Source organism: Dreissena polymorpha, chromosome 6 (genome assembly GCF_020536995.1).
Source record: "Dreissena polymorpha isolate Duluth1 chromosome 6, UMN_Dpol_1.0, whole genome shotgun sequence".
NCBI classification, from domain to species: Eukaryota; Metazoa; Mollusca; class Bivalvia; order Myida; family Dreissenidae; genus Dreissena; species Dreissena polymorpha.
In genome coordinates this window covers 85,592,947-85,606,998 of record NC_068360.1, presented here as the reverse complement: position 1 = coordinate 85,606,998, position 14,052 = coordinate 85,592,947, and the positions used below count along the sequence as shown (strand labels likewise).

The window sequence follows — 14,052 nt, the reverse complement described above, 5'->3', positions numbered from 1 at the left end:
CCTCTTACAGTTGATTCAGGTTCTGTAGTGACAGTGCCTTTTCATGAATCTCAGGATCTTACAATATCAATGTACAATTTACTAAACCTGGCCCCTAAATACACTACTAGAAACCTATGTCTACCTGTGCCTCCCAGAGTTTATCTAGGTTCTGCAGTGACAATGCCTTCTCTTTGATCATGAATCTCAGTATCTTTTCCAGCTTCTCCACATACTGAGGTTGGTGCAAGCTGTCCCGCAGCACAATGGACAACACATCATTCTCCTGGATCCACTCCTGCAACACACACGTCAAAATTTTATTTTTCTTTGCTTGTTTGGATTTTTCGCATCTTTCTAAAAATTTTGTACTACCTTGGGTAATTCGACAACAAACTATATAACGTACACAAATTATTTCTTAACTATTTGGTTTTGTTATTGTCAGTAGCCAACATATGCACAGACATTTGTTTGGTTCAGTGCATGTTTGTAAGCTATTATCGAGTCGACAACGATTTAAAACATCGGTATTGACTAACACAGATTACTAATATTGACAACGATGAAAAAGTCAGATCAAACAGCACACGAAACAACAATGAAAATGATAAAACCAATTGAGAAAACTCGTATGTTCCGTTTAAAAAAAATGCCAAAGGGAATTTAACTTGTACATTTATGATACCACCCTCATGAATGGCAAAATCAATAGCATATATTTAAACGTAATTTGTCATGATTTCGGATATAAATTTTCGGACACATTTTCCCCATTTGAATCCAGACAGATTGATGTTGCGGGAAAATATGATCCCTGGTCATGATTATTAACAAACATGTCATTAGAAGTGGTTAATGTCAAATTTGACTAAAAAAGCAGTCATATGCCAAATTGGTCTCAAAATTAAAGCAACTATTGAATATATCAATATTAATAATATTCTATATTCGTAGACTTAAGTGTTAGACTTGTGTGGTGAATACGGGCCAAGGTTACAGAGAGCAAGAGGTAGAATGACAATGATGAATGATAAAAGAGGGCAACTTCACAAACATATGAATGAGGAAACAGCTATTAAAGAAGATGCATGGTGTAAGTTATAAATGTTGTTTTGTATGAAGATGATTTTGGTTCTACAGAGCTCCAGATAAGGTTTTGTGAAATTCTTAACATTACTACCAGATTTTCAAAAATAATTCTTAACTCTGAAATGTTATTCTTAACGTTACTACTAAGTTTTGGAAAATAATTCTTAACTTTTCTAAATGACCTAAAAATAAATAATAATGGGTGTCATCGTATAAGATCTTTTCTATAATGTCTTTCTTAACATTCAACTCTGGCTCACTTTGCGTACAATATGTAACAAGGGACAAAATTGTCACAAAACCAGGTTTTCATTGTGAAAAAAAAATCTGATAAAGGGAGAAAACTCAAACTGAACTTTTGAAATGACCAAAAAAAATTAACCCCCTTTGTAAGTTTTTTTTTTTTTTTAAATCTATTTTTAGTCGCGGCGACCTTGACATTGGAGATATTGACGTGATTCTTTCGTGGGACACACCGTCCCATGATGGTGAACAAATGTGCCAAATGATTTTAAAATCTCACAATGAATGACATAGTTATGGCCAGGACAAGCTCATTTATGGCCATTTTTGACCTTTGAACTCAAAGTGTGACCTTGACCTTGGAGATATCGACGTAATTATTTCGCGCGACACACCGTCCAATGATGGTGAACAAATGTGCCAAATGATTTTAAAATCTGACGATGAACGACATAGTTATGGCTCGGACAAGCTCATTTATGGCCATTTTTGACCTTTGAACTCAAAGTGTGACCTTGACCTTGGAGATATCGACGTAATTATTTCGCGCGACACACCGTCCAATGATGGTGAACAAATGTGCCAAATGATTTTAAAATCTGACAATGAACGACATAGTTATGGCCCGGACAAGCTTATTCCGCCAGCCCGCCAGCCAGCCCGCCCGCATTCGCCAATCTAATAACCAGTTTTTTCCTTCGGAAAACCTGGTTAAAAAGCGTTTTTTTCTGCACTCTGCAGTTTTTAGGACGTCCTCTGGGCACAGCCATTTTTTTGACAGATAGACTGTACACGCCGCTTTTATTGGAAAAAATGTGCTTCGTTAAACAAACCCGATAACCATTCTATACAAGTACCGAAAATATCTTTAATACACGAAAAGAACTCAATAACAAGGGACAAAATTGTCACAAAACCAGGTTTTCATTGTGAAAAAAAATCTGATAAAGGGAGACAACTCAAACTGAACTTTTGAAATGAACAAACAAAATTAACCCCCTTTGTAAGTTTGTTTTAAAATAAATCTATTTTTAGTCGTGGCGACCTTGACATTGGAGATATTGACGTGATTCTTTCGTGCGACACACCGTCCCATGATGGCGAACAAATGTGCCAAATGATTTTAAAATCTCATAATAAATGACATAGTTAGAGCCCAGACAAGCTCATTTATGGCTATTTTTTACCTTTGAACTCAAAGTGTGACCTTGACCTTGGAGATATTGACGTAATTTTTTCGCGCGACACACCGTCTAATGATGGTTAACAAATGTGCCAAATGATTTTAAAATCTCACAATGAACGACAAAGTTATGGCCCGGACAAGCTTGTTCCACCCGCCCGCCCGCCAGCCAGCCCGCCCGCCAGCCAGCCCGCCCGCATTCGCCAATCTAATAACCAGTTTTTTCCTTCGGAAAACCTGGTTAAAAATCGATACGAACCGATGTAAAAATAATATTCTTTACTTGATTTTGTAATTGTTAATGGTACGGCCAGATTTAAAAAATAAATACGTAACGGACTTGAAAATAATTCTAAATTACGAAAATACGACCCTTATCTGGAGCTCTGTTCTATCATCTCAATCTAGAGGAATAGTGACAAGAAGGCTAGAACAGCATTGCAATTAGGAGAAAACCAAATCAAGCACAATTTACAGCTATTTTCACTGATGATTGATATCAAAATCCATAAAAGAATCGCATCACTGAACATTAAAGCCATTTTCTTTCATAGCATCCCCTTTTTTTAAAAAGCATATCACTTGTCTCGAACTGACCATTACACAACTTACAGCCATTTTCTTGGTTCTAAAACCTATTTTCCTTCATTTAATATGACAACAAGTGGTACATGGTTTGTCTCAAAACTTATGGCCATTTTCTTTATTTGTATTCCCTAGGTCTTTCAATTAAAATTAAAACAATTGGTACATGGTACCCTCTAAAAATTTACAGCATATTTTTTGTTATAACCTCATTTCCCTTCTATCAAAACTACAACAAATGGTAAATCTCAAAACTTATGGTCACTGTCAAGGTTATAAACCCAGGGGTGTGATTTAAGAACCACCTCAGGGGAGGACACTGCTTACACCCTTTAAAAGATTAAATTACACCCTTCATTTGCATATAGATTCAGAAAAGTTGATATCTATTTGTGAAATAATTTTGACATTGAAAAGGAGGAAATCCCTCAAAGGAGTAGAAATCCCTAAATATGCAGTAAACTTACGGCCATTTTCTCTGCTGTGAGCCACTCATCCTCCTCCGACTGTGAGTGCCTGCTGGAGTGGTAGGACACGTTGGCTATCACCTTGTTCACCTCGTTGAGGGCGTTCATCTTACCATTGAAAGAGGAGATCTGCAGTAGTCTGAAGAAACAACAACAACACATAACAATATAGCTATTATGTTGTCACATTTAGAATTGTGTTGGTATGCTTGCTTTGTCATGATGAGCTTTTTGTTATTCAGTCCCTTAACATTTCCAGATGTATAAATATTCTGGTAAAACCTCAAAAAACGTTTTAAGTCATTGAACTGAGCAATTTTTCGTCCAAAAATAAGCACACATTCTTGGATTTTTAAACGATCATTGTTAGCCCCCATAAAAACTCACGAAATATTTTCTGAAAACGTCATAATTCATGACCATGATGAGTCTGATCTAGACACAATAACGCACGTCAACTGAACATAAGGAAGATCAATTTTCATGGTTCGCATTCCTTGCATATATTTAATATATTTGAGATGAGACTATGTTTGAGCCTGACCTTCACACAATTGCAAGAGCCTTCAAAGCTCACCTGAGATTATTTTGAGCCTGAAGACTTCAAGACTCTTGGTTTTCTCACCTGAGGATCATTTTGATCCTTAAGATCTCGAGACTCTTTGTTTTCTCACCTGAGGATCATTTTGAGCCTGAAGATCTCGAGACTCTTGGTTTTCTCCTCCTGGTTGGGGAGGCGCCTGACCAGCTGCTTGAGTGCCTTGATGATGGAGGAGAGGGCGTCGTTCTTTGCCTCGTTCTTGGACTCCTTCTTAAGCTCATCGTCTGTCAGCTCCTCCAGGAACTGGGGCACGCGCTCCTGTGGAATGGAATGGGGAACACACTCCTTGGGAGATGGAGGGAACGGAGGAAGTTTATTAAATAAATAAAATTATATTTTATTCATCAACCCATTCTGAGACTTTAAAATAACGACAAGATTTAGATCCAAAAGAAAGCACTTCATAGTTTGGTTTGGTTTCAAGGAATGGCAGAAAACAGAGAGTTTTTGATTGTATGCTTATATGAGGCCGTCTCTGAGAAAACAGGGCTTTATTCATATGTGTAAAGTGTCGTCCCAGATTAGGAAGACACTTTCCGCTGAACTGGGATTTTTGCTAAGATGATACCTCCTTTAAAGGTAAATTCCATAAAGGCTGAAAAAGTAGTCACTGATAGCCACGCAGGCTAATCTGGGACAACACTTTGCGCACATGTATTAAGCCTTGTTTTCCCAGAGCTTATCTATCTTGTGTTTGTTTTATTTCTGCTTTCAGTAATCAAAATTTGCTTTTCAAAATAACTAGCCAGTCTGGCTTGTAAACTTACCACTATGGGGATCATGAAAGTCTGTACCACATGCGGCGTCAAAACTTCAGCACAATGGCCAAATGGTCTGGAAATGAGAGCAAACATAGAGATAAACAGTCCTAGGTGGCTCACCGCAGACATGTAAAAACTAACCTTTTATGAGAAGACTTTATGCTATTGGTGAAATAACTGTAGTTTTTTTTATCAAGGTTTTTTAATTTGCATGATACAGACTTCATTTGGTCTGTCACAGCTTCTAGAACAGATTGAAGTGTTTACATTAAACATATAAAAGAAACAAGTAATCTAAACTGGGGGTCAATCTTTACACCCAGGGCATTATTTGCACGAACTTAGTAGAGGACCACCATTTGATGTTGCCCCCCAAATATTAAACCACTGAAACTTGCGGTTTCAGATAATAAGATTTTGTTCTATTATTTACTTTATAATTCTATATTAATCATGAGACCCATGGGTATGATTAGTTTTGACCCCAGGAACATGATTAAACACAATAAGTAGAGGACTACAAGACAATGTTACAAGCTAAATATAAAAGCGCTGACCCTCTTTGTTTTAGAGAAGATTAAAAACCAGATGTGTTTGTGAAACACTATGTCCACCCCATATATTTTACCTTTGACCTTGAAGGATGACCTTGACCTTTCACCACTCAAAATGTGCAGCTCCATGAGATACACATGCATGCCAAATATCAAGTTGCTATCTTCAATATTGCAAAAGTTATGGCCAATGTTAAAGTTTGACACAAACAAACCAACAAACAAACCAACAAACAGACAGGGCAAAAACAATATGTCCCCCAGTATAGACTGGGGGACATAAAAATGTATTTAAAATCTTTTTTACGCTCAAGTGACCTACATATGCAATTGGCTGGAACAATTTGAATAAACTTTGAAAGAGGGTCACCCAACGATGAAATCTGTGAAGTTTCATTAGAATCTGCTTAGCAGTTTTAGTGGAGAAGTCCTTGGAGGAAATAAGTTAATGGACATATGCATACATGGACTGACTGACAACACGCCATCCTAAAAACTCCCCATGAGCACAATGTGCTCAGGTAAGCTAAGAACAGATCAACAATCTTTTCACACATATTGTGCTTCTTTTTAAATATTACAAATAGTATGTCTGAGTTATCTTTTTTTCTTTCCCAAAACAATACAGTTTAAACTCAATAAAAACAGTCAAAATGCCTGATCTGTTCACAAAAGTAAACTTTGGAAATTGGTCAGTAAATAGACATATACCGAGACATTGAAATTAAGAAAAATACATCAACTCCACATCAAAAAGTGAGAGAAAATTACAGAAAAAAAAACTCCCATAGTGCAGAACAAACTATTAACAGGGTCATAAATAAGGAAACACGTGATATCTATTCAATAACCCCAAGTTTCTCCAGCTTACTTGAGCAGTGCAGCTATGACAGGCACAGACAATGCGTGTCCAGTAGTGAAGCGCTCCAGTAGGATCTGGAAACCATCCAGGGAACCAAACTTGTTCACCAGGTCAACCAGCCAACCCTGAAACACAACATGGGAACAATTCATGAGCCTCAGTGTAGGAAAATGGGGCTTAATGCAGACTGCACAGACTAATCCTAGGCTACACTTACATGTAAGGCACATGAATTAAGCCCCATTTTGCCAGAGCAAGACTCAAATACATTCCACCAGTATATAGCTTTAACATAACAATGACTTATTTATGTATTGTATAATTACATGTGGGCCTTCTGATTAATATTCCTAAATTACTTAACAATTTTACCCTGTCGTCATTGTAATGTTTTTTGTGATTGGAAAAAAGTTTAAAGTAGCCTCACAGTATTATCAATTGTAGAACTGAATGACAAAATTATTTCAAGTAATGCATATTTGTCACAGGAAAATTAACGCATTATTCTTATCCCTTTCTAGGTATTCAGATATACATTTACTTCGATGTCAATGATGTGATTTTAAAAACACCATAGGAAAGCAAAATTCAATCCCTTAAAACAAGTCGAAGGAATTACCAAGTATTTGTATTTAGTAAGTTTAATTCAATTTTGTTAGGATGATTTTATAATGACTAACCTAAGGAGTAAAACTTTGTTCAAAGCTAGCATGTTCAGTTTGAAATTCGCCCATGTAGCTTACACTAGGAGTTCTAGGGTCAGGTAAGGAAAAGGTATGTAAGTAAAGTGACGCCCCAGAAAATTGGACATGGACGACACTTTCCACCTATACAGGAATTTTGCTTTGAGGAGAAATCCTTAAAACCCTGAAGCTTACCCTTGGAGTTCTGGGGTCTGGGGGCCGGGCATAGAGGGCGTCGTCTGGTAGGGTTGAGCCAGCAGGGACCGTCTCAGAGGTGCGCGTAGAGTTGTAGTTGTGGAACCTGCAAGCACATGGGATACAGCTAGCACTTTTTCAGACATTTTTCCTATATTTCTAACTTCATTGCTGTGTTTTATTTCAGAAATTTTGGTTAAAGGATTGGACTCTTAAGATTTAAACAAGGGACAAAATTGTCACAAAACCAGGTTTTCATTGTGAAAAAAAAATCTGATAAAGGGAGAAAACTCAAACTGAACTTTTGAAATGACCAAAAAAAATTAACCCCCTTTGTAAGTTTTTTTTTTTTTTAAATCTATTTTTAGTCGTGGCGACCTTGACATTGGAGATATTGACGTGATTCTTTCGTGGGACACACCGTCCCATGATGGTGAACAAATGTGCCAAATGATTTTAAAATCTCACAATGAATGACATAGATATGGCCAGGACAAGCTCATTTATGGCCATTTTTGACCTTTGAACTCAAAGTGTGACCTTGACCTTGGAGATATCGACGTAATTATTTCGCGCGACACACCGTCCAATGATGGTGAACAAATGTGCCAAATGATTTTAAAATCTGACGATGAACGACATAGTTATGGCTCGGACAAGCTCATTTATGGCCATTTTTGACCTTTGAACTCAAAGTGTGACCTTGACCTTGGAGATATCGATGTAATTATTTCGCGCGACACACCGTCCAATGATGGTGAACAAATGTGCCAAATGATTTTAAAATCTGACAATGAACAACATAGTTATGGCCCGGACAAGCTTATTCCGCCAGCCCGCCAGCCAGCCAGCCCGCCAGCCAGCCAGCCAGCCAGCCCGCCCGCATTCGCCAATCTAATAACCAGTTTTTTCCTTCGGAAAACCTGGTTAAAAATCATGTTGTTTTGACAAAATTAAGGAAATGTGGGCTGTTTTTGCTAACAGATACTATACAATTAAGAATTAAAAGTTTTCAATAGTATATTTAAGTTCAACTTACAGAGCTCATTGTAGCCCTGTTATGGGAAAACTGGACTTAATTCATGTGCATAAAATGTTCTCCCAGATTCAGTGTTTTTTTCCACCATTTTGGGAATGGGGCCAGGTCCCTTTGGATTGGGAAATTTCACGTCGTTTTGACTAAAGTTGGGAAATTAGTGTTGTTGTTGTTTTGCTAAAATATGCTTCAAAATTGAGGATACAAGTGTGTCCAGTATTATATTTACTAAGGTTGATCTTATATGGATGGGAGATGAACAAAATATTGAGACCTAAAAAAAAAACATTTTTTTTTTTTTTTTTTTTGGAAACCTTCCATTGGGAATTTTTAGCTCCCATTTGGGAAAAATATATACTTTTTCCCATTGGGAATGGGTCCGGTTACCGGACCCGATTTTAAATGAAAAAAAAAACACTGCAGATTCGCCCCAGAAAGTCCACATAGGCTAATCAGGGACCACATTTTCCACCTACACAGGATTTTCATTTAGAAGAGACCTTTTGGAACTAAAAAAAATCTATAAAAGCAGATAAAGCAATCACTGATCAGCCTGTGCAGACTGCACAGGCTAGTCTGGTACAACACTACACACATGTTTCAAGCCAGTTTTCTCAGAGCTAGACTCGCCCTTACTTGCACTGTGGATGGAAGACCATGGCCAGCAGCTCCAGCAGGGGGAACCAGTCCTGGGACAGCTTCACCACACACAGCTCTACCAGCTTCTCTGCATTCTTCAGAATACATTTCTGAAACAAAGGGATTTAATAAACCCCAAGATTGTGCATGCTAATGCCTCACCACCGCTTGCATAATCAATGGCATAAGATAAAAATTACTTATTCCATTTGTCTAACCTGCATTTAAGTCAATTAAAACCTTACTATTCAATTAAGGCACATGTTCCAAGCTTATATTGAAACAAACAATGGTGCTTTTGTTTTTAAATGCTTATATAACAAAGTTTTATGACTATTATGCTCCAGCAAAAACATCATAATACTTTTTAGTTTATCTCCAAAAATAGAGAAAAAATAACAAACTTGTTCTTGCAATAAAGGTTGCAAACTATGTTATTGAACCATTATGAGTTCTCAATTTAAACTTCTATTTCTGTCACACTGAACAACAGACATGCACTTACATGGATTTCATATTTCCAGCCACTGACGGCATCATCTGTCATGATCTTTGTGAATGACACTGTGAGGCCATCGCGGAAAAACCTCTGACAGGCTTCACTTCTTGTGTCCAGACCTGAAACAGTTCCTTTAGAGTCCAGTATGTCTCTATTCAGTGAAAACATTCAGCTGTAATGTTATGTTGTTATTCATACAGCTTAGAACATGTTTTTTCAGTGCTCATCAAGTCCTAAACTTAGGGGCGCAGCACCATGTCGCACCATGGTCCCACCCTGCCACCTTGGACCTCAAGCTTTGCGTTTTTTTTATCTTATCACATACTACACAGGAAATTGTACTTGAAGCTTGAATAGATTTATTAAATTCACATTGAAACTAGTTAAATTACCGGGTAATTATCAAATAGAAATATAACTATACATTATTCTGAAATATAAACATATACAGCAATTTTTTTGCCCAATTGGCAGCACGAAAATTCCTCAAATTTGGAAAATTCCCGTCGTGAGATCATCGGATTGGTAATTATTGGTCTTTTTAATTGCTTGGTATAAATCACACAAATCAATCCAAATATTCATAGTCATAAACAATAGGGAGCATTCCAGATAGGACCGCTCGAAAATGCCTTTTTGACAAAATACTGCTCGTCCAAAGTGCCCTTTTGAGAAAAAAGATCCCCCCTACCCTTTTCATATTCCAGCTGAAGCATTATTGATAGTATATATCTTGCACAATCCACTTTATTAAATTAAGGTAGATAATGCAAACCTTCTCTACAGAGTTTGATACTGGCATCTAGCAGGACCTCCAGCTCTCCCTTTGGTAGCACAGGCACTACCCAACGGGGCCTGTTGATCATCTCATCCAGACGGGCCAGTTCCTGATGGGGGAACTCTGGCTCCCCATCCTCTCCGATGTCCGGGTGTACGTCTCCCTGCCCGGTCTCCTCACCCAGCTGTGCCGGGGAGGGCAGGCCCGAGGGCTGGGGAGGGGTGGAGCTGGGGGATGAAGCAGACATTGCTGACCCCGGGGGGATCACTGTGGGGGCTGTGGCAGTGGGAGGCGGGAGCTGTTGTGGGTCTTGAGATTGGTCACCCCCTGCAGGGCTACCTCTCATTACAATTGTCATGTCTTAATCTGAAATTTACAAGTGTGTATAATATTGTTCTGCCCATTCTGAAGGTGTCTGAATGAAAGAACGATTTGAAATGCACATAAATACAAAACAAGTTTGCAACTGTAATTATGTTTACAAATGACAAACATATTGAAGGTAAAACCAAGATGATGCATTCAATAACGTCCATATTGATTTATTGGCCCATTTTTATACTGTTAATCTTAGAGCTTAACTGTGAATGAATATTGAAATAGTTCAATATTTGGAAACCAGCAGAATATCTGATCCCAACAATATTAATATTTTATTCTAATTCAAAGGATATTATGCATACATAAACTATTTGTTACAACCACAGAGTTGCATTTGAAGTTTTCCGCATGTATTGCTATGAATTGGTAAATATGTTGGTAACAGCTGTCGTCAATTAACGCGACGATTGTTTTGATATTTGGCATACAGGAGGGTATCAGTGTCTTTTGCTGGTCAACTGTCTGCCAATTAATGTGTGTTTGCATGGCTTGTACAATGTACTATTGTCCCTGATAAAAATTTACAAATTTCTTCATAACAACTTCATATGTCACAATTTGTTAAAAAAAAAGTCTTCAACAAGAGCTGTCACCATAGGATGACATATGTAGGGCTTAACACTAAGGCACGTCCGAACAACATTCACTGCCTGTACATAGGACCGGGCTAGCCAATGTCCCAGGAACATGCCCGACTGATCGTGTGTATTTTTGGCGGAATTATGTGTTCTATATCAATAAACATAAATAAGCTTTTCAAAGATGCAAAAATCTTAATACAGTACGACCAGATGACAATTAAATCCCAGAGTGAAGTCGGAAACAAACGGATCGTATCTCGAAATAGATTTGGAACCCCGTGATTGCAATCAAAGAGGCCGACAATTCAGAAAATCCCCGTTGGTTTTCCTGGTAAAACACGTCAGTACCTATTTTTAAACGGAATTCCGCTAGATACGGTTTTTATTGGTTTCCTCAAAGTGACGTGTTTTCTCGATAAAAATACGTTTTAAACTAAAAGCCGGGATCGCCCAGGATCGTCCGGGATCGATGAAGGTATAAAACTCGACATTAACACAAAGTTACTATAAAATTATTAGTTGTTTATCAATTTTAAATAATTTTAATTTGTTTGATCGATTAGAAGTGTTTTGACAATCTTTTTTTACGCAATTCAATTAGCAAAACTAATATTAATGGTCGATCCCGGCTTTTAGTAGAGAGATAACCCTGTACAATTGTTACGACTACCGTAACACGTTATTTTGCGACAATTAAGATTCAATTACCATTTGTTGTCAGACGGTAACCGCGGCGATCTATGTAAAAAATGTTTTAACGTGCATGTCGTTGTTTAAGTTTGGCTTTACGGGTGGGGATGGGGGTTCCATCGGATAAGAAAAGACAAGGGACAAAATTGTCACAAAACCAGGTTTTCATTGTGAAAAAAAAATCTGATAAAGGGAGAAAACTCAAACTGAACTTTTGAAATGAACAAACAAAATAAACCCCCTTTGTAAGTTTGTTTTTAAAAAAAATCTATTTTTAGTCGTGGCGACCTTGACATTGGAGATATTGACGTGATTCTTTCGTGCGACACACCGTCCCATGATGGTGAACAAATGTGCCAAATGATTTTAAAATCTCACAATGAATGACATAGTTATGGCCAGGACAAGCTCATTTATGGCCATTTTTGACCTTTGAACTCAAAGTGTGACCTTGACCTTGGAGATATAGACGTAATTATTTCGCGTGACACACCGTCCAATGATGGTGAACAAATGTGCCAAATGATTTTAAAATCTGACAATGAACGACATAGTTATGGCCCGGACAAGCTTGTTCCGCCCGCCCGCCAGCCAGCCAGCCAGCCAGCCAGCCCGCCCGCATTCGCCAATCTAATAACCAGTTTTTTCCTTCGGAAAACCTGGTTAAAAAGGGAAGGAGGAAAGTAAGAGATAGTATGAAGAAAAAAAACAAGGAAATTTCTCCAGAAATGGCATGAAGATTACAAATAGATGTCTTAAGTAGATGAATATTGAGTTCATTAGCATTAGTAAGGCAAGCTAATAAGAATGAATGAATCATAATTGCGCATCTCCACGCACAAGAAAATACAAGTTAAACTAGAGCTTTGTCACAGACGTGACGAATACCCCCACATGCCGCATTGACACATAATATTTTGCATGTCGTCTTTACAAAAAACAGCAGACACCATGCTCAATTTTTAAAACGCACTAAGTGACCCCTTGACCTATTTTTGACCCAGAAAGGCCCATGTTCTAACTTGGCCTTAAGATCATCTCCTTAAAACTTCTGACCAAGTTTGGTGAAGATCGGATGTAAACTACTTGAATAAGAGAGCGGACACCATGCTGAATGTTAAAAAACGCACTAAGTGACCCCGTGACCTAGTTTTAGGCCCGAAATGGCCCATGTTCAAACTTGTCCTAGATATCATTTAGATAAAACTTGTGACCATGTTTGGTGAGGATTGGATGAAAACTACTTGAATTAGAGAGCAGACAACATGGTGAGGTTTAAAACGCACTAAGATAACCCGTGACCTAGTTTTTGACCCGGCATGACCCATATTCAAACTTGACCTAGACATCATCTAGATACAACTTCTGACCAAGTTTGGTGAAGATTGGATGAAAACTACTTGAATTAGAGAGCGGACAACATTGTGATGTTTAAGACGCACTAAGTGACCCCGTGACCTTGTTTTTGACCCGGCTGACCCATATTCAAACTTGCCCTAAACATTATCAAGATACAACATCTGACCAATTTTGGTGAAGATTGGATAAAAACTACTTGAATTAGAGAGCGGACAACATGGTGAGGTTTAAAACACACTAAGTGATCCTGTGACCTAGTTTTTGACCCAGCATGGCCCATGTTCGAACTTGACCTACACATCATCTAGTTACAACTTCTGACCAAGTGTGGTGAAGATCGTATTCAAACTACTTGAAATAGAGAGCGGACACCATGCTCAATGTGTAAAACTTACTAAGTGACCCTGTGACCTAGTTTTTGATCTGGCATGGCCCATGTTCGAACTTCGCCTTCAGATCATCTCGATAAAACTTCTGACCAAGTTTGGTGAAGATCGGATGAAAACTACTTGAATAAGAGAGAGGACACCATGCTGAATGTTAAAAAACGCACTAAGTGACCCCGTGACCTAGTTTTTGATCTGGCAAGGCCCATGTTCGAACTTGACCTTAAGATCATCTAGATTCAACTTCTGACCAAGTTTGGTGAAGATGGGATGAAAACTACTTGAACAAGGGCTGTTTGTAAAACATGCATGCCCCCCATATGGGCTGTCCGTTGAAGTGGCAGCCATTGTGTGAATACGTTTTTTGTCACTGTGACCTTGACCTTTGACCTAGTGACCTGAAAATCAATAGGGGTCATCTGCGTGTCACGATCAATATACCTATGAAGTGTCATGATCCTAGGCAAAAGCGTCTTGAGTTATCATCAAAAAATCATT

General features: G+C 38.2%; 1 protein-coding gene across 1 annotated transcript in view; it reads right to left on the bottom strand.

The window, feature by feature from the left end:
• LOC127833289 (probable ubiquitin carboxyl-terminal hydrolase FAF-X) overlaps positions 1-14,052 on the bottom strand; it is a 105,868-nt gene that overhangs the window by 86,149 nt on the left and 5,667 nt on the right. Inside the window, exons 2-10 of the mRNA XM_052358462.1 lie at positions 10,155-10,523; positions 9,386-9,498; positions 8,878-8,990; positions 7,206-7,311; positions 6,337-6,452; positions 4,918-4,984; positions 4,224-4,408; positions 3,550-3,688; positions 125-277 (exon numbers count right to left, since the gene is read on the bottom strand). Of these exons, the coding sequence (XP_052214422.1) occupies positions 125-277; positions 3,550-3,688; positions 4,224-4,408; positions 4,918-4,984; positions 6,337-6,452; positions 7,206-7,311; positions 8,878-8,990; positions 9,386-9,498; positions 10,155-10,515 (1,353 nt within the window). The 5' untranslated portion in view covers positions 10,516-10,523. The remainder of the gene's footprint in view (positions 1-124; positions 278-3,549; positions 3,689-4,223; positions 4,409-4,917; positions 4,985-6,336; positions 6,453-7,205; positions 7,312-8,877; positions 8,991-9,385; positions 9,499-10,154; positions 10,524-14,052) is intronic.